The sequence below is a fragment of the Hemicordylus capensis genome, chromosome 2 (genome assembly GCF_027244095.1).
Source record: "Hemicordylus capensis ecotype Gifberg chromosome 2, rHemCap1.1.pri, whole genome shotgun sequence".
NCBI classification, from domain to species: Eukaryota; Metazoa; Chordata; class Lepidosauria; order Squamata; family Cordylidae; genus Hemicordylus; species Hemicordylus capensis.
In genome coordinates, this window is record NC_069658.1 from 363,563,945 (window position 1) to 363,583,608 (window position 19,664).

A 19,664-nucleotide genomic window follows, 5' to 3' on the forward strand; every position below is an offset into this window, starting at 1 on the left:
CTTGGGATTGTGTCTGTTAAAGATCTTACTAAGGAGAGGTAGAGTTGCCAGGATTTTTTGCTGACCCCTCTTCCTGAGCCGCTGCCAAGGATTGGAACATAGGAAACTGCCATATACTGAGTCAGACTATAGGTCCATCTAGCTCAGTATTGTCTTCACAGATTGGCAGTGGCTTCTCCAAGGTTGCGGGCAGGAATCTCTCTCAGCCCTATCTTGGAGATGCCAGGGAGGGAACTTGGAACTTTCTGCTTTTCCCAGAGTGGCTCCACCCCCTAAGGGGAATATTTTACAGTGCTCACACATCAAGACTCTCATTCATATGCAACTAGGGTGGACCCTGCTTAGCTAAGGGGACAAGTCATGCTTGCTACAGGTGCTTACTTGCATATCATGAAAAGCTTCTGGTGATTTCTGCAGCTCAAGTTGCTGTTACAGACATAGGAGTGGGCCTGGCTGTGCTTTCTTGGCCAGTTGGCAATCAGAAGGGAAGGTAAAACATCTCTCTCACCAACACTGATATAACTGACTGTTGTGCAGCCTTATTCTATGCATGTTTACCAGGGGCGTAGCCAGCCCGTGTGCGGCCGCGGCAGGCGCCCCCGCTAGCCCCGCCCCCGTGTCTGATGTCAAATGCAGGGGCTAGCCACAGCCCCGCATCTGATGTCAGACGCGGGGGCAGCCCCTGATTGGTCAGCGGCCCGGGTTCTTTGAACCCGTTGGCCCAATGGTTGTTCCTCCCCGATGTTTACTCATAAGTGCCACCACATTCAATAGGTAAATGTGGATAGGTTGCTTTCACAGAAAGGTCTGGAGACACAGGGAGATCCCATGGAATGCTCTGAGGATCTGCAAATGAGAATGCTTCACTGGACTGGATATTTTAGAATCCAATTGTGTACAAACAGAAGTGCCTTTCTTGGACATCGAATTTGGGAACATCATCAGTGGAGGTTGTGTTTAGGTCACATGGGAAGAAGCAGATAGATTTTTACTTCAGAAGAGCAAATTCCTGGTTGGCTAGAGTAAGTGATCGCGTCAAGAGCCTGCCTTAGAGAACAGTTGCCAAGGGCTATTGCTGGTCTCTCAGACCACCTCTGTGCGATACCCTTCTGTGCCTGACAGAATGACTCTCCCAGGGCCTGCCTTGGTAGGAAAGGAGCCCCTGGAGGGCAGTTCTTAAAACCTGGGCCAGCTCTGGATAGTTATTCTAGGTGGCTCAGAGTGTGGCTGCTAAGTTCAGCGAATACCTTTTCGGTTAGCATTTTCTATACTGTCAGATTTTTTAAAATTGCAAACATCCAAATGTTTAGTATTTTTAAGAGGGAGATATATCCAGTATTTGAGACTCTCCTTCTAGCTGCACATTTGGGGGTATTTGAAGTTCTCTGACGTGAATGTAGATGATTTTTTTAAATTAAAAATCCCCCACAATTATGTCATGTATGGAGAGGCATACCACTCTGGAGTATCTAAAATCTGTTCTGAGATTAATATCCACTCGTCAAAAGCCCATTATGTGATGTTTGTTGAAAGTCTATTACCAGTCTATCCCCACCCTGTAGTTAGTTAACAATTCCAGGTCCAATATTTGTTGTTACTATCTATCAATGAACTATAGCTGGAGGATGTTTTGTTTTGCTAGCTTGTCTGGATTCCTAGAGTAGAGAAGACAGAGAGATAACAAAATAGTATTCACTTGCAATAGGCAGACTCTTTTGTCCCTAAAACTCAGGGCTAGTCACAGCCTGTTCTTTACCTCGTGCATCCCTCCATGAACCCCAGGAGGTTGCTTTCCTTCTGGTTTCCATTTTATAGGGGAACCGTATGAGGAGCTGGGTTGAAGGATAATGATCCAGAGCCATATTCAAGGATTATAATGTGGTACAGCCTTTCCTGGACATTATCACTTCAGCAGAGATGTGGGTTTCCCAGAAAACTTAAAATTCTGAAAAATTTTCCCCATACAATTTTCTTTCTCATTTGCATGTTTTTTGCACCTTAGTACAACAAAGCTACATGGTTGTATATGTGTTTGTGGCTTATTAGAGCAGAAGCTTTAACCTTGTTTTACTCATGTTCGTATATTTGTGTATCACTCACTGAAAATTAAAAAGGAAATGATTACTGAATACTTGCCATTACACTGTTCCTTTCATAAGGAGAAGTTTAAAAAAACAACACACCAGCTTTCATAGGAGCCAGTTTTTAAAAATAGATCTTGCGTGTATTAGACTACTTAAAAATGTTTTTATGAATATTGCCTTATTCAGCATTCTACTTGTTTTGTTATTTTGCTCTGTGGTACAACTCTGGCATCATATTTTTATTTTTAAAAAGCAGATATGGTAAAATGGATGCACTAGACCAGAAACCCCAGTGCTCAGAATGGATTTCAAAACTTGAGCCATCATCATCCGACAGTCTGAAGGAACTCAGTTTGAAAACCAGCTTTTAGAGTTGCAAAGCATTCTAGTGCCATAGTAGGCACCATACAGGAATATTATAAAATATGATTATGCCTGTGAGGGATTGTTGAATACTTGGCTGCTTGGACTGGTCCTCTGGTTGGCATAAGACAAGTTCCTAACTTGTGGTCTCACTTTCCCTGTTTAAATGATGGAAATGTCAGCGTGGAGGAGACAGGAACACTAGCAATATAAACTTCTCATCCTGGAGGCATTGTTCCAAATGCATAAGTCTAGAGGCTGTACTTCTTAGTAGCTGATATATAATGGAGGGAAGCAATGCTCTTGGGACTGAACTACATGAGACGTTGAATGTGCTGATAGCCTTGACTGCCTTAGTTTTTCTCCCATCAATAGGAGCAATGTGTATATGCAAGGGTAAGCTTGATCACAGTCATCACAGGTTAAAGCCTCCTCTCACCCCTCTGCTGTGGTTCTGATCTAGATTGGGCCACCACATCTACGATTGATGACAGAAAAACTAGTTCAGTCAGGGCTGGCATTTTTAATGTCATTTGTAGTTTAGCCCTTTCTGTTGCAATCTAAATCAGAGTGGTTACCTGAGTCATTGCTAATGGTGCCTTTTTCTTTTTTCTCTTTTGCAGAAACCAGTCAACAGGCCCGCTCAGTATCCCACAGGCCTTATTACACACTGCCCAACGGTAGCCATGAGAGGCGGTCTGTCCTCACCATTACTGAACCTCCACGATTCCACTTCCAGGCCAAAGGGAAAAACATACGCCTGGATGCCCATTCCCGCAAAGCCACCCGGAGGAACAGTTTTTGCAATGGCATCACTTTCACCCATCGACCCATCCACTTGTATGAGAAAGTGCGGCTCAGGCTGGTGTCTGTGCACCATGGATGGAGTGGGGCATTGCGCTTTGGCTTCACCACGCACGATCCATCACAGATGAGTGCAGATGAAATACCAAAGTATGCCTGCCCAGATCTGGTGACGCGGCCAGGTTTCTGGGCCAAAGCTCTGCCAGAGAGATTTGCAGTGAGGGACAACATCCTGGCATTCTGGGTTGATCGCCATGGAAGAGTTTTCTATAGTATTAATGAGGAGGAGCCAATACTGTTCCACTGTGGCGTCAAAGTCTCCGGGCCTCTGTGGGCACTGATAGATGTCTATGGAATCACCCATGAAGTGCAAATATTAGGTAAGTGTATCTGTGGGTGTTTAAAATATTTTGTTCTCTATACTGATGCTTTTCAAAACTAGTTACACACTGTATTTACCTGAATCCAAGACTAGGTTCTTTCCAAGCTTTTTTATATTAGAAATCAGGAGGTTGTCTTAAATTCAGAGTCCTGTTCTTTCGAGTAAATGCAGGCATAACCTGTATTTAACCTCAGTTTTTTAAGCGGGGACATCTTAAATTCAGAGTCATCTTTGATTCGGGTAAATATGGTATTCATGGACAAAGCAAATTTAATTTCTGACATTTCTGACAAGACAACTACAAATAATTGTAAAGGGCTTTGTGGTTACCTTTTGGTTGAATTTGTCCCTGAAAGCCCACAGAAAGCCTGAATGTCCATAGAAAATCCTGAGGATAGGTTTCCAGTGGGTCCCAGTTGTAAAACTAATACTGTATAGGTTCTCAGAGTCTCCTGCTCCCTCCAGTAGCTTTAAACATTTTGAGTAAGTGAACTCAAATGAAACTAATTACACTGGCAAATTTAACTCTCAGATTCTAAATTTACTCCCCTCTCCCCCACATCCAGTCACTTCTTGTGCAAGAGAAATACCCTCCTAAATGAGGTATGAAAAGAGTTTATACCTACCCTGACCTCAACAGTTAAGGACAGAGAAACTCATTTTTTTCTTTGGGACTGATGTTAGAAGAGCATGCTGCTGGGAGTACTAGGGAATGCCCTGTGAACCACCTGTGAACCATTGTTCTCAAAGCTGTCTCTACACATTACTCTCTGAGCACGTGCAAATGACTTTAACTCATATAAATAGCCAATCCCCTTCCTGGTAGCCAGCCCTGGCATGGTTTCTGGACAGAAGTTATTTGGCACATTTGCAATACGAAAAGAGCCTGATTGCAACAGATGTGGAAAAGGAGGAAGTGAGCTGGAGTTCGTAGGCTTTATTTTCTATTTTTATGGCAGAGCAGCAAGTTGGGGAATACCCTGAAGTATGATAGGAGCCTCTGCTGTCACTTCTGCTTAATTCTTTCACTACTCTAATTCACTTTTGGTGGAAGAGATCTCAGCAAAATTCATGGAGGCTGTTACGTTGCAAGCAAAAGCCACAGAGATATACTTCTTGTTTTTTTCTTGGCTTCTTTAACCCTTTATTTACTTCTTCTCTGAGAACCATTCCTTATGCCTTTCATTTGGTAGTGACAGAAGCCATGACCGTGTGCTAGAGGCACAGATGTTTCCTTGTTGTCCTTCAGGTGGCGGTGATAGTGAGGCCGCCCACTGAGCTCCCTGGGCATGTGTGTAAAGTGCAATACTGCTCAAGGCAGGATACAAATGTTTTAAATGTTTGTATTAAAAATGTAAGTTTTTATATATATATACACACACACAATTTCTTTGTCTCCACAAACTTCAAAAGAGTTTTTTTGAGTGCCATGTGCAGTAGAGCTAGAAACTTTCCCTTGCAAATGCTCACAAGAGCTTTGTGTGTGTGTGTCCTGCTGAGCCAAGAAGGCACATACTAGTGCAGCCGATCAGAAGGGTCCTTCGCAGATACAAGTGCAGAAAAGGATTATGGTAATGGTATTATTTCACACAGAATTCAGCAACAGACAATATTGTCTAAACACATACACAGAGCCCTACATGGAAAACTGCTTTCTACTGCATGAGACCATTGGTCCTGCTAGATGGACCAATGATCTGATTTGGTATAAGGCAGAATCCAATGTCTATCCAGGTCAGTATCGTTTGCTCTATCCAGAGATGTCAGGTGACTGAACCTAGGCACTCCTGCATGCAAAGCGCATACTCTAGCACTGAATTACAGCTCGTTTTATGCAGCCTGAAACTGCTGAAGATATTTAGCATTCCTGTCTCTATCCATGCCCTGTAAACTATGTGTATGTGACCCGCACACTCTTGTTGCTGGTGAATCCAGTGCAAGCGCTAGAATTATGGCACATGGCAGCAATATACCCCAGAAGGCTACTACAAACATATATGTTGAAGGAAATGTCTGTCTGAATGGAAACCGCTGTTTAATGCAGCTGTTCTGGATATCAGCTAACCTTCACTAATGATGCATGTATCTGGCAATAGGTTTCCAAACCACAAATGTGTAGAATTCATACAGAAGTATTTAAACATGTTTTGGTTGCATATACTCACTCAATAAAGCTACAGATGCCTTGCACTGGTGTCCTTAGCATGAAGTAGGATTTCATTTTTGGAACAGTGTACAGGGACCAAGGAGACCGATCAAAGGAAGTGAAGCCTCTTGACTTACGCATGGGCTCCACAAATGACCAGCTGTGTGCGCCATGGTCTGGTGGAGTGCTGTGACTCATCCTCCAGGCGCGTCCTTTTTCTTCCTCTCCAGCTCGGGCTTTATATCCATTATCTCCTCTGAGGGCCACTTAGAGCCTCTCACATTACATTCCTGCCCTATCGGGTTTTTTAGAAAGCACAGCACCTAGACAGAAGAGAAACACCAGCTCCTCTGCTTATCAGAGGGCTCCAGCAGGGACAGCAGTGTCGTAATTCTCTTTCCAAGAGTTTGGAAACCTTTCCAAAGCATTAGGTTTTTTGTCATCTTGAAACTATCCCATTTAGAGGAGAGATTTATTGCTCTCTTTTGTCACAGAGTTCAGGTGATAACTTGGCTTTGGCCAACCTCCCTAGAAGGTACTGCTCAGTGAGCCAGGAGTGTGGACTTGTTTTTGCCCTTGCAGGCAAACCCATGAGTGTTTGTTTATAAAGCAGTAGGGAACTTGGGAGCTGCCTGTGATGTAATCTGCTGCCTCAACTGTTCTCAGAACATGGACTTAATGCCAAGACATGCCTCTGGTCTACTGTGTGGTTATCTGCATAAAGCCAACGCAACTGACCCTGCTTTTTCTTTCTGGGATTAATTTGCTGTATATATTGGCAGCTCCAGAGCTGATTTAGAAGGAAGGACTTGGCACTCCTGTCAACTCAATCTGGGCATGATCGCAAAAGATAATTTAGCTTCCGCAAGAATGCTAAGTGATGCTCTATAAATGACATAATTAATTCATTAATGGGATTTAGTTCAAATGATTTTTAAGTGGGCATGGTTTAAATTAGCACACACACAATGTTGAGACCATATTTTTAAACCACCAGTGCAACCTCTCTTTTCAGCTCATTGACTCCCAGACATTTTAATAAACCTGGTGGTTGCAGCTGCAGGCAGACTTCTCTGGGATGATCTTAAGAGGCGATGGGGCTCATGGCGAAGAAGACGTTCTCTTAAATATCTTGGGCCTAAGCTGTTTAGATCTTTATAATTTATAATATCACCTTTGAAATGACCTGGAGACCAACCTGGCCACTGCATTCTGTGCCAACTGCAGTTTCCAGACTACGTACCAAGGCACTCCAACATAGAGTGCATCACAGTAGTCAAGTCTGGAGGTTACCAGCAGTTGTCTCTAATCCCAGCCTGCTGGTGGTTTGAGTCCTGCGAGTGCTGTCTGGCCTTTTAAAAAAAAATTGTGAACTGCCTAGAGCCTTTTGGAGTCAGGCAGTATATAAACTCAATGAATAAATAATAAAATAAATAAATAAATATGTACCACTGTTCTGAGGTTGTTTATCTCAAGAAACTGATGCAGCTAGCCTATCAGTTGAAGCTGATAGAAAGTACCTCTGGCCAATGCCTCAACCTGAAACACCAGGGAGAGGTTTGGATCCAGAAGCACTCCCAGCCTGTGTTCTTGTTCTTTCTGGGGAAGTGTGACCTCATCCAGAACCAGCAGATCAAAATTGTCTCCTGAGTTCCCACCCCACACAATAAGCACCTCCGTCTGATCTGGATTCAGCCTCGGTTTGTTATCCCTCATCCAGCCCATTACTATCTCCAGGCAGGCATTTAGGGTGGTTATGCCTTCTCCCAATGATGTTGACATGGAGAAATCGATTTGGGTGTCATCAGCATACTGATAACACCCTGCACCAAATCCTCTGATGATCTCTCCAAGCGGTTTCATGTAGATATTTCATGTATAATGTAATGCACATATAATATAGTGTGCTTGCATAATGTTCAAGCATAACATGGCTTGCTGAGCTCTGCCAAGTAACATGGAATTGTCTTTAGAATTTCACTTGATTATGCCTTTGCCTGCTTGCCAGACTCCTGAGCTTTTCACCAAAGCATCAGTGCACAGGGTGCTTCTGTGTATTAACAGAAAAGAGGTCCCTGCACCCAAGGAACTTACAGACCAATGTGTTCACATATTAGTACTTTCAGGCCTGTAGGGAGCTCACTGGTGGCTGAGGGACAAGGTCCTGCTGGTGGCTCCCTTCTTTTTTGATTTCTATGTGCACAGACAATCTACCAGAAATTATGCAGTCGGGTTCCCCACATTTGGGGAAATTGCAGGGGTCAGCACATGTCAGAGGCAGGGGGTGTGGCCTGTGCTGAGACAGGGACAGAGCAAGGCGGGGGTGGAGGGAGCCCTGAGCCAGCCAGCGTTTCAGTGAAACTCTGGCTGGGAGGGAGAGGGGGCGCCTTGCGCTCCCAGCCAGGAAACCCACTGACTGACTGCAGGAGGGTTGGGAGTAGGGGGTGTCCTGGGTGAGGGTGTGCCTTGGGGGCTCCCCCAGACCCTGGGGGCTGAAGGACACTTTCTCCCCCCGCTCCCTTGTCCTCATGCCCCTTGGGAAGAATCCACAGCTGAGTCCTATTTGCCCACCATAAGCTGATGTTGAGCTATACCCTTTTAAAGGCAACACAGGCCTGCTGTCAGAGCTGCCTGCAGATAGCTGCGACAATTACCATTGCATCACAATTACAGGTCACCATCCAAATTGAAGGTAGATGTGCTTTAGCCCACTGAAATCAATAGCTTGAATGCCCCACAGCCTAATGTTGCAGAACCACCGGCACCGTTGTGGGGTCTAACGCATGCGGCGACAGTGCTGCACAAGAGAGCAATACCAGAATGACTGCTCTCTTGTGCCCTCACACGTCAGGCACCACTTCTTTCACTGAAGGTTATTTTCAGCCTTTTCACTCCTTTCTTCTTGTTTTTACGGAAACCGAGCGCCGGGGGGGGGCAAGTGCACCCTCCCTCACCCCCTTGAGCCACCCCCGCCCAGTTCTGTGCACATCCTTACTGCATACAGTAGTTGTTTTCTCCTCATATCAACTCTGATAAATAGGCCATTGTTTGGGCATATCATCATCCTCATCCTGTTGTTACTAAAAGTATGGACCTAAGAGACAGTGGGCAGCATCCATTCACTAAGCACCATTGAAATCAATGAGACAAGTTAGTCATGACTAACGCAAGTCCCCTTAATCACAGTGGGATTTAGTCATGACTGACTTAGCCTGAAGCATGCTTAGGTGCGTGAAGCATCCAGAGGGTGTCTAGAAACTAGATGCTTCACAAAGCATCCCTTCAGTTTACATTTCTGGTACGTTATGGGAGCAGCTGTTTCAACTTTAAGGGTAGTAAATGTGAAGCTTTTTTTACTTGGCTGATTGGAAAATGGGCTGCCTAAACTGAGAAATCCAATCATGAACTGACTATATGTAGGTTCTGTTCAGAGGAGACTTTACTTTAACAAATTCCCTCCCAGACCCACTGCTGAGAGCGGTTATGAAATTGAGCATAATTGTAAATGATTTGTACACTTAATTTTGATACTTTGAATTAATCATCTGTTTTAAGAATTTCAAGCAATGCAGCCTTTAAGAAATGTCAAAATGTGTTCAGAAGCAGCAGAAAACCCTCTGTGTGACAGAAAATCAAGTCTAAGGCTGCCATCTGCAAACTAGTCTTCAGGGGAGAATTAGTACCAGAGGTCTAGTAAATCTAATGCCATAACTGAAGTCTCTTTGACTAAAATGCTGCACTCTTCCCCTCCCCCCAATACCAATGCTCAGTAAAAATGTAGAGGAGCAGCTAATATTGAGTGCCATCAATCGGCCTCTAGTTTTTGTGCTCTTGAGCTGGGAAACGTCTCTTTTCTTGACATCTGATGCTATCAGATGGGACTTGGTTCTGGGAGAGTCTGTTGCTTGCTCACATGGCCGTCAGTAACAAAGAGTCTAGTGTGCTTTGAAACATTTTTAAAAGGTCACTTTTGCTATTTTAGCATGCATATTACACAATTTATTATTAATGGTCTGTAAAGTGATTAAATGCATTCTCCTTCTAGTTCTCTTATGTGAATTAAATTGTCAGGGACTAGAGGAGGCGGGCTGAGGAGGATGGGACATGGGATGGGTGTATATTCCTCTCTCTCTCTAATTAATAGGCAGCCTTTGCAAAATCTACTCACCCAATTCAGTGGGAGAGATCTGTGAGCAGACAATGGCTTCTCGTTGGTTAGATCTCCCTTACTGTGAGTGCTAAAGGGGCCCTCAGGGAGCCGTGATCCCTGCATAGAACACCCAGAGACTGGGTGGGGCCTTTCTAGACAGTGGACTCATTTATATCAAATTCTCTTGGGTGGGGTGGTGGGGACTGGAAGGATTCTTCACTGCTTTGGAATCCTACCACTTAAATGGAAAAAAAAGTTGGACCAGTTAAGTTGATGTTCAGGTGTGGTGAAGTAGTGGCTGAAAAACAAGTCTCCAGCCAGGGTGGGCCAATCTTCCAGGTTGCCTCTAATACAGCTTGTCCTTGTTCTTGGTTCACAGACAGCATGTTTGCCGAGACAATGACCTCCACCCGTCTCAGCAACGCACGACTCAGCACTTGCCTTCCACAGAGCAGTCACGATTCGGCCAACTTCAACAACAACGAACTAGAGAACAACCAAGTGGTGGCCAAAATTGCCAATCTGAACTTAAGCCGCATGCCTGGGCTGCCGACGGATAACCACACCATTCCTTGCTGTCCAGGCCGGCGGCAGCCTGCGCAAGTTGTGCCTGCCTTCCTAGATACAGATCTACATTTCCACCTTACCCGTGGGCCTGACATCAATTTTTCTCAGGACCGGATGTCTGCTTGCACCAATTGGCAAGAGAGCAATAGAACTTTGGCATTTTCCGACCGACCTTTGCACATTGGCGAAAGCCTCTTTGTGGAAGTAGGACACCTGGGCCTGCCCTATTACGGAGCCCTTACATTTGGCATCACTTCTTGTGATCCAGGCACGTTACGGACAAATGAGCTCCCAGCTGATCCAGACTTTCTTCTGGATCGCAAGGAGTACTGGGTGGTTTGTAGAGGATTCCCAGTCCTCAACAACGGCGACATCCTCAACTTTGTAGTCTTGCCCAATGGAGAAGTGCACCACGGAATAAACGGGATGAGCCGTGGGATGCTGATGTGCGTGGACATCTCACAGTCTCTCTGGGTGTTTTTCACAATCCATGGTGTAATCAATCAGCTCAAAATACTAGGTAAGTGCTGCTCAAACAGAAATAACATAAATGAGACAAAATAATGCTTATGAGAGCCCTTTAAAGACGTTTGGAGGAACACTGACATTCCTCTGAGTTTATATGGACTGCTGCCTCTCTGTAGCCGCCTGACTTTATGGACCAACAAAAGTCACATTGTACAAGCCTCAAAGGCAGGATGCCTCTGAGTCCCAGTTGCAGGGGAGTAACAGCAGGAGAGAGGACATGCCCTCAGCTCCTGCCTATGGGCTCCCAGTGGCATCTGGTGGGCCACTGTGTGAAACTGGATGCTGGACAGGATGGGCCTTCTTGGGCCTGATCCAGCAGGGCTGTTCTTATGTTCTTAAGCAGTGACTTGCACCGTGGAAGTATGGCCTCAGACATGGGAAGCTGGGCAGCCAACTGACTCTGCCCTGTTTGTCAGGCATCCTTTATCTTCTTTTTATTCATGGAGACTTGTGAAGGCTTGAGCTGGCCTCCATTGTTTCTTGGCCAAAAAGACCCCCAGGATATCATTCAGTGTGGGATGGATGGGGGATCTTGCCTGCATCTGACCAGAGCGGTACTAGGGCCCTTGCACAGCACCATCCTTCCAAGTAGAGGCCAGGGTGACCAGCATTAGGTTTGCTTAGGGGTTGTGCCACATTCGCTGGACCACTTTCTCAGTGCATAGATCAAACTATTAAGGTGCCTCCTAGAAGAGGCCATCATTTTCGATTTATTGTCCTCCTAAGAGTGAAAGCCTTGCCTTCCAGGCCCAGCCCCCAGTCCCTCTACTGCTCTAACGTTCTCCTCCAAAGAGTAGTCAACTGGATGCTTCAGGGCAATGGCTACTATACCTTGTTGTTGGCCCTCAGCATCTGGTTTTGAGAGCACAAACATATTGCCTCTCAGCATGGAGGTTTCAATTAGGTGTCATGACTAATAGCTGCTGTTAGCTGTCTTTCTTATCTGGCTGCATCCAGGTGGCTAGGAGGGGTTAAGGTACATTTCAGTAATTTGACACCTTCTATCTTGGGGTCCTGACTCTCTTTTTGAAAAGTCCGTGTTCACAGTCACGATTCAGTGGGATTGGGGGAGGGGCGGCATAAGGAACATGGTTGAATATACAGGCAAACAGACAACTCCCCACCCCCCATGTACTGTAGTGCTCAGGACGTGGGAAGCTGCCTTATCCTGTGTCAGACTCTTGGTCCTCATTAGCTCAGAACTGTCTACACTGATGGGCAGTGGCTCTCCAAGGTTTCAGGCAGGAGTCTTTCCCAGCCCTTCCTGGAGATGCTGCCAGGGATTGAACCTGCTGCATGCAAAGCAGATGCTCTGCCACTGAGCTATGGCCATATCTCCAGCACTTCACATAACAAAGAGGTATCAGCCTGCCTGCAGCCTTCTTTGTGACAGTCAAATTGTGGCCCTCACAGTTTATATGAAGTAGGAACAGAATGTGCCTGGCCCAAACAGTGCAGGAAACACAGGTGTCTGTGTCTCCTCCTTCCTTCCTTTCTGTTAAGAAATCAACATGCTAATAAGTAGTAAAATGGACTTGGAAGTCTTTTGTAAAGAGTGTAATTGAGATAAAATGCATGGCAACTCTCATCATTCAGCCTGGGAGATTTCTGCCCCACCCCTGAAGCTGACTGAACCTGTATTTGTATTTCCAGGCACTGTGCAGTCCAGCCCCGTGACTGTCTCCCCCTCAGGATCCCCTGGAGGCTCACAGTATGACAGTGATTCAGATATGGCTTTCAGTGTCAACAGATCCTCCTCTGCTTCTGAGTCATCCCTGGGTAAGGGACCTTTTGCTTATCCCCTTTACATGCTTGGAATCTGAATACACACTCCCAGTACCTGGCCAGCAAAATAAATCAAACTGTACAGGTTGAGTCTTGCCCTTTCTGGAAGAAAATGTGTTGCTATTTGCTCAGTGTATACAGAACCTTTTCTTGTTTCTTCCTAGAAGAAAAGAGTGCCTTGATTTCCCAAGGCTTCTGTTTAGTGCAGTGTTGGCTTTAATGCAAATAGATGATACATCATGAAGTTATCATAAGCAAATATTTAACAATAGGTATATACCACTTTTGAACACAAAATGTTCTCAAAGCAGTTTACATAGCAAAGGATATGAGAAAATGGTTCTCTGTCCCAACAGGAGTCATAATCTTAAGCACGCACACACAGAGAAGACACCAGCAACTGCCACTAGAGAGACACAATGCTGGGCTGAGTAGAGAGAACAGCTCTCCCCCTGCTAGATGTTAAGAGTGTCACCACTTCAAAATGTGCTTCCTGAAGAAGCAGATGACATACAGACCACCTTCAGGAGAGGAAACTGAACCACAGGGAAATTAGAATGACTGCATAAATGCATCTTTCAAAATCGATGACATGAGCAAGAGTAGATACCTCCTCACCTAATCCTGGTTGCAATGTAGCCCTTTCTGGAAGAATTGGAATAAGTGGGGAGAAGCTGCATTGGGGCTCTACTGTTGGAATCTCAGGCGAAGGTCAGGAACTGGTGTAGGAACCAGAGGCTGGTGAGTTCGCCTGACACATCTGCCAGAAGCAGTGCTCCCCGGGAACCTCCAGTCCCCATCTTACTTCCTTCTGGGCAGTTGTGTGCACCACCCCAAAATACAACACGGTCCTGCTATAAACAACATACTCATAGGTTTCTTGAGAAGCAATTAGATAATGTATGTTTAGAATGGGATGAAAACATTGCAGGCAGCCCACTCTTGGACTGGCAGGTTGCTGGATGTAAGCCACAGTTTGGCATTACTGTACAGCCAAAGGTCGGATCCACATGCACTCCGTTTCAAGAGAGTTAAACTGCAGGTTTGGGGGATTCCGTCAAGGCCCCCCCTACACTCACTCTGTTTTCCTTAACATCCAGCCTGATGAAGAATTCTGGGGAACGTGCAATCTTGCCTAAATCTTTGTGTTGTTTTGGTTGGTCCTAATAAAGACATTACCAGATTGTGGTCTTTGGATTGTTTCTAATGGACGGATGTGACTGCCTACTATTTTTGTGTGCTTTTGTTCCATTGTCACTTCTGTCCAAGAGGTTTTTGCAATAGTGCAAAAACCTGTCCGCTTGAAGCAAACGTGGGGTGAGCATACACAACACCAAAAGCAGCTGTCCTTCTTTCAAACCAGCTTCAGCTCTCTTGAAAAACAAAACTATTGTCTGTTTTCAGCCTGAGCTAGAGGCTCAAGTGAAAGGGAAACCGTCCTGACAAATTTTTCTCTCCCGCTTCCTTGTAGTGACTGCTCCTAGTTCTCCTCTGAGCCCTCCAGTGTCTCCTGTGTTCCCACCTCCAGAGCCCACCAGCAGCAAGAACGGGGAGTGCACTGTTTGCTTTGACAATGAGGTGGATGTGGTCATCTACACCTGCGGACACATGTGCCTCTGTAACACCTGCGGTCTTAAGCTGAAGAAGCAACTCAATGCCTGCTGCCCAATCTGCCGACGGGTCATCAAAGACATCATTAAAATCTACCGTCCTTAACCTCACCCAAACCCTTTAGGGTGTGACTGGTGAGGGGAGGAGAAAGAATGTTATTAGCAGTTACCACACCTTACCGTCCCTGCTTATGGGTTATTGTGCTGGTCAGTGGTTACTGAGTGGCTCTTTTGTCTATATTTCCATGCTTTGACCAGTAGAAACAAATCAGGGATAATTAAGTGAACTGGGAAACATTCTGGTCCTGGTAGAGGCTAAAGGTACAGCTGCGGAGTGGGAAGAGCTTTCATAAAGATGCTGCTCTCATGGGTTAAGCTGGTGAGTCTGAGCTGTAAATACCTGCACTATGTGGATTCCCAAAGGAAAACCAAATTGTCTTCTGCAGTGGTTCTCATTAAAACATGCAGCTATCCTGTCTCTGGAAAGCTGTTGCAGATGTCTGTTATTTCAGCACGTTTTAATTTCTGTGTACACTTTCCCCTGTCATAATCGGTATAGAAATAATCGGGCGGTATATAAATCAAATAAATAAATAAATAAATAATCAAGAAGCCTGTTACAAATTAGGTAGCTCCCCAGGCAGTTTCAGGAGCCAGGGGAGTGAGTAGAAGGAAGAGCTTGCACTCACAGCAAAGGTCCAAAGTGGTAGCAGGGAGCAAAACATATTCTGTCACCTATAAAAGAGTGGGGGGAAGTTGGGGACACGGGGGGGAGGGGCTGCTCATCTCAAGTCTTGCATGGGTCAGTGGGTGTGTTGGGGAAGATTGCTAATCTCTTTATCCAATTGGCTGAAACACCACCCAAAAGGGGATAAATTAACAAACGCTTTCTGTATTCTGTTGCTTTCAATTCCACTGTTCCAATGCAGCCTACTCATTCACAGTTCAGTGGCTCACGTCTTTAAGATGGTGACTTTGTGAAACCAAGAATAGGACATTTGCCTGGTGCGTGATGACAGGGAAATGGAGGCTCGAAGAGGCATACAGAGTGCACAGTCAATCACAACTGTGTATGTATGGCAAAAAACTATAAATGTTCTCCTAGTGCAAAAGGCAAACAATGGCATTTTCCTCTGTAAGGCATGAGCTGAAGCTTCGAGCTGTTGTACTGAACAGGGGAGAGCTTAATTTGTTGTAAATAGTAACCCTTTGCGTGCAGAAGAGGAACTTTGTGGTTCAAACATTACTGCATGCTGTGGAGGTTATGAATGATCATACTCGGGCATCTGTGAGCTGCAACCTGTGAAAGCTTCCTTTTGACCACACAGCTACAGAGGCGGCTGATGGAGAGTGCAGGATTTCTGACTTCCCAAGTATTAGTGCTTTGTGAGTGCAGGTGATGGATGTTTCCTCCATTCCTCTCCAGGGGTTTTGTCAGCAAAGTATGTAGCAATGTGGGAGCTCTCATTTCTTCCTCTCCAGGAAGTTGCATTTGACTCCACAATAGATGCATCTTATTGAATTAAAAAATAACCACCCACAGCATTGTCTGTTCAAAAAAGAATTTGCAAACTATTATTAGATGCTAGGGCTTAAAAGATAAGTGACTTTTGGTTATCGTGGTAGACCGTACTAAACTACACGATGTTGAAAAACACATTGCAGTTTAGGAAAGAGGTACCATGAGGGCAAAAACCTCGGCTTGGCCTATTTGCAGATTCTTTCTTCTTAATCAGGCTTTGCAAAGCTGAATCATATCACTGTGGCCATGAAACCCTAGTGACCCTAGAAAGCCTGTCCCTCTCTGACTAGTGGGAGTCTGCTATGAAGAACTGCTAATAAAGTAGATAAAAATGTGACAATTGTGCCTATCTTGATAGCATATTACATTCCAGTGTGCAGTTAATACTGCCTAAAGATGAAATCCTTATTTAAGGTGATGATTTTTCATCTGATCCTGTGAGCCACTTTTGAGGCAGGAACTCATACGATCCCACAGAAGGATCCAAGGGGCACCATGGCACCAAGAGGGGAAAACTTATTCTTTCTCATGACAGTGCCAGAACTGACCCTTAGCCCTGGACCATGGGTCTGCCGTGCCTTTTCTCCCTCTTCTAGCACAGTACAGCTATTCTAAGCCATTGTGCTCCCTCTGTCAGTAGGCTGGACTGCATATACTATAGGGCTTTGTGCTTTATATAGAAGCCAATGCAGACTTTGGTAAAGCATGGAGTAGGCAAAGGATTGTAGTTAAGCTACAGGGTTATAATGGCTTCGGTGGGGCTGAATCAGTATATATCAAAACACCCCAAGTTCACTGGCGCATGGATTATGTTTCCTATGGCTATATCAGTTGTATCTCGTGGCTAGTTTAGCATCTTTTTTGTTGAAAAGCTTCAGCTTAGGTTTCGTTTATTTATTTTTTATAAAGTTCCATGCAGTAACTCTCCCTGTGTGCACACAGTGTTCAAGGGCTGAGCTGGAAATTGTTGAATGCCACTGGTGCAATCCCTGCAGCCTAACACTGTGATTGGCTAGTTCTATATTGCACAAGTAAAGGTACTTCAAAGGTTTCAAGTCAACTGATCCTCCCCTTTCCAAGTTTCTATGAGGTGCAGACAAGATCCTGGTCCAGGAGGAAAGACCATTTCTTTTCAACTTTAGGGTAGTTTTAGGCAACATTATGTTGCAGGATGCTTAGCAGTAGATTCTCAAATGTTCCCAAGAACCGGCTGTTCCCCATGAATCCACATGGGAGCAAAGAGCCAGCTTCACAGTGTAAGGAGTCACTACAGAGGACTGGCTACCCACATAGGGTGCAACTGCTGGGTGGTGGGAGAGTTGTTTGAAGGCACCATATTAAGAGAAGAGCATGTCCAGAAACACTGTAACTTTAATTCTTCTGCACTCATGTAATAAACTGGCATCAGAATCCATCAGTCATTACCATGGAAAGACAAGGCTTACATGCACAGCATGGAGAAAGTGGGAGAGATGGTCTGGTTTAGATTGCATTGCAAAGCAGCTCATCTTCAGGAGGTGTCTGCATCAGCTGCAGCATGACCCTTTGCACCTTTAAGCTTTTGCTGGTATTAACGTCTGATCTGGTAAGCATGCAGGCTAATGATTGCAAGCTGAGCAGGTTTAAGAGGCAGAGGAGACAGAGACTGAGAGTGTACTAGATGTGACTGCATTGGGAAAGCCTTGGGCAGTCAGCTGCAAAGACTTTGTGGGAAGGGAGGGCCAATTCAACCAATCAGCAGAAGTGACAGTGTGACCATAAGCTCTGTGCATGAAGTCTGCTCTGTTTGCAGTGGTGACTTCATACCATTAAACTATTATATGAGAGCTGTAGCTATCACTTCAGAAATATGGCTGTGTGGACCAGTGGTTTTTATTCAAACTGGAAACTTCCTGGGCCACACCAGGAAGACCCTGCACCTTGTCCTTCTGCTGTTTGCCACAGAGGCTGCTGCCCTCTGACTGGCATGGGGGCTAGTGTGTTCCAAGAGGCTTCTTGACTCAGTTGGGTTTGAGTTGTGTGATTCTAGCACCCCAATCCTTGGTGTGACAGATATGGCAGGAATATTCCCCTAACATCTTAATTCCACACTGCATACCTAACATGCCACTAAGCAAGATGACAGCCATAAATCAGAGTGAATTTAAATGGAATCTCTTTGCAGCAGCTGACACTGTTTAGTCTTTAAAGTCACAGCTGGAGAAGCTCGCCAGGAATAAGCGAACAGGTTTACATTTTTGCAGAGCTGACAGTACTAAAACCATGAGGCAACTTAATGATTGGTTGAGTTTTGTGGGTGTTTATTATTTCCTCTGTTCTGCTGCTAACACTGTGTGTTTACTTTGAGTTGGACATTTCAAGAGCATGTTGGTTTCTTTTACAGAGCTGCTTTGCTTCTATCAGTTACTATGTCAAATCAAAAACCTAATTGAAGATTTGCCTTGCACCTTTGGTCTGGAACTAGTTTCCTACGCAAACACTGAACTGTCTGACTATTGCTTTAGTAGCTGCTATTGCAATTGTGTTTTTAAAAGAAATGTACAGGCCTAAGATGGTGGTATAAAATGCACTGAGCCACAGGTACAAAATAGGACACTGAGTGTCCTGTTCTGTCCTTCCTACTGGAACCGATTTCCCAAAGGGAGCAGCATCTGCCAGAAGCTTAGACCCTAAATACATTCATGGTCAAAGTGTGGCTGTGAAGCAGGTTGGGAAAAGCACATTAGTGGACACGCAGCTCTACTGGTTCTGGTCTCGCAAGACATTTTCAAACCCCTTTGACAAATGACTTTTAGGAAATGGAGGCTACTTAGAAATTTGTTAGTTCTTGTTATTGCTCTTTTTTAAAAAGTCTGTTCAGAAGATCTGTTTGTGCCTTATAAGGGTGTCTGTGCACTTTTTATCCTTTTTAATGCTACTTTAAACAAAATGGAGGGGTGGGGGGAAGAACCTAACACAGATGGCTGGTAGTTTTTTAGAATTTTATGTATTCACCAAGAACTTTGCTTTTTTGATATTGGAGTGAAAATTGTATGTTTTCATTGGTTTTTTGCTGCCATTCTCCTCCCCATTTCCTCTTTGTATAAAAGCTTTTTCCCCCCCCCCAAGTTTCCAGATTTCTAAAATTTCGTGATATTTTTCTGGTTCATGACTGTGATCTAAATATCACATTCTAAGATAAACCAGATTTTAATTGCTCTGTAATAGACTTTCAAAGCAAATCATTTGGGGAGGGAAGTTTGCACTTCTCTATGTGTTAATACTCTCTAGCATTGTGATCTGTACTGTGTGTGTATGTATGTATGTATGTATGTGTGTTGTTTTTTATTTTGGTCTGTTTTACATTAATATAAAACTTTACCTGTTTATGAAACAAATAAAATGTTGGCTTGTACATATTCCCACTGGCCTAAAGTGGATCAAGAGTAAAGCAGAGCATTGGGGTATGTCTGTATCATTATCCCAGAAGTAGCTAATTCTGGTCTGCAAGTTCCTTGTAGCTCCACAATTTGTTACAGAGTTAGCCCTGCACATGTTGTACCACTGCTGCGTGTCAAATCTCCCATGTACAATGCAGAGCTGGCTGCTAGTGGTGCTGTGGCTAAGAGGATTGGGTAAAACAGTGATGAAAAGGGGAAAAAGAGAAGTAGATTACTTTTCTCAAGATTGTGAACAAGGCAGTAGAGTCAGGGCTAAATATTTCCTAGCCTATATTCTAAAACA

The 19,664-nt window shown here is 44.6% G+C and overlaps 1 protein-coding gene across 2 annotated transcripts in view; it reads left to right on the plus strand.

Moving 5' to 3' along the window:
- The window catches only part of NEURL1B (neuralized E3 ubiquitin protein ligase 1B), a 316,674-nt gene extending 297,334 nt beyond the window's left edge, over positions 1-19,340 (plus strand). For both annotated transcript variants that reach the window (XM_053298414.1, XM_053298415.1), the window contains exons 2-5: positions 3,071-3,631; positions 10,309-11,016; positions 12,678-12,803; positions 14,281-19,340. In XM_053298414.1, the coding sequence (XP_053154389.1) occupies positions 3,071-3,631; positions 10,309-11,016; positions 12,678-12,803; positions 14,281-14,525 (1,640 nt within the window). In that variant the 3' untranslated portion in view covers positions 14,526-19,340. The remainder of the gene's footprint in view (positions 1-3,070; positions 3,632-10,308; positions 11,017-12,677; positions 12,804-14,280) is intronic.
- The last annotated feature ends 324 nt before the right edge of the window (positions 19,341-19,664 follow it).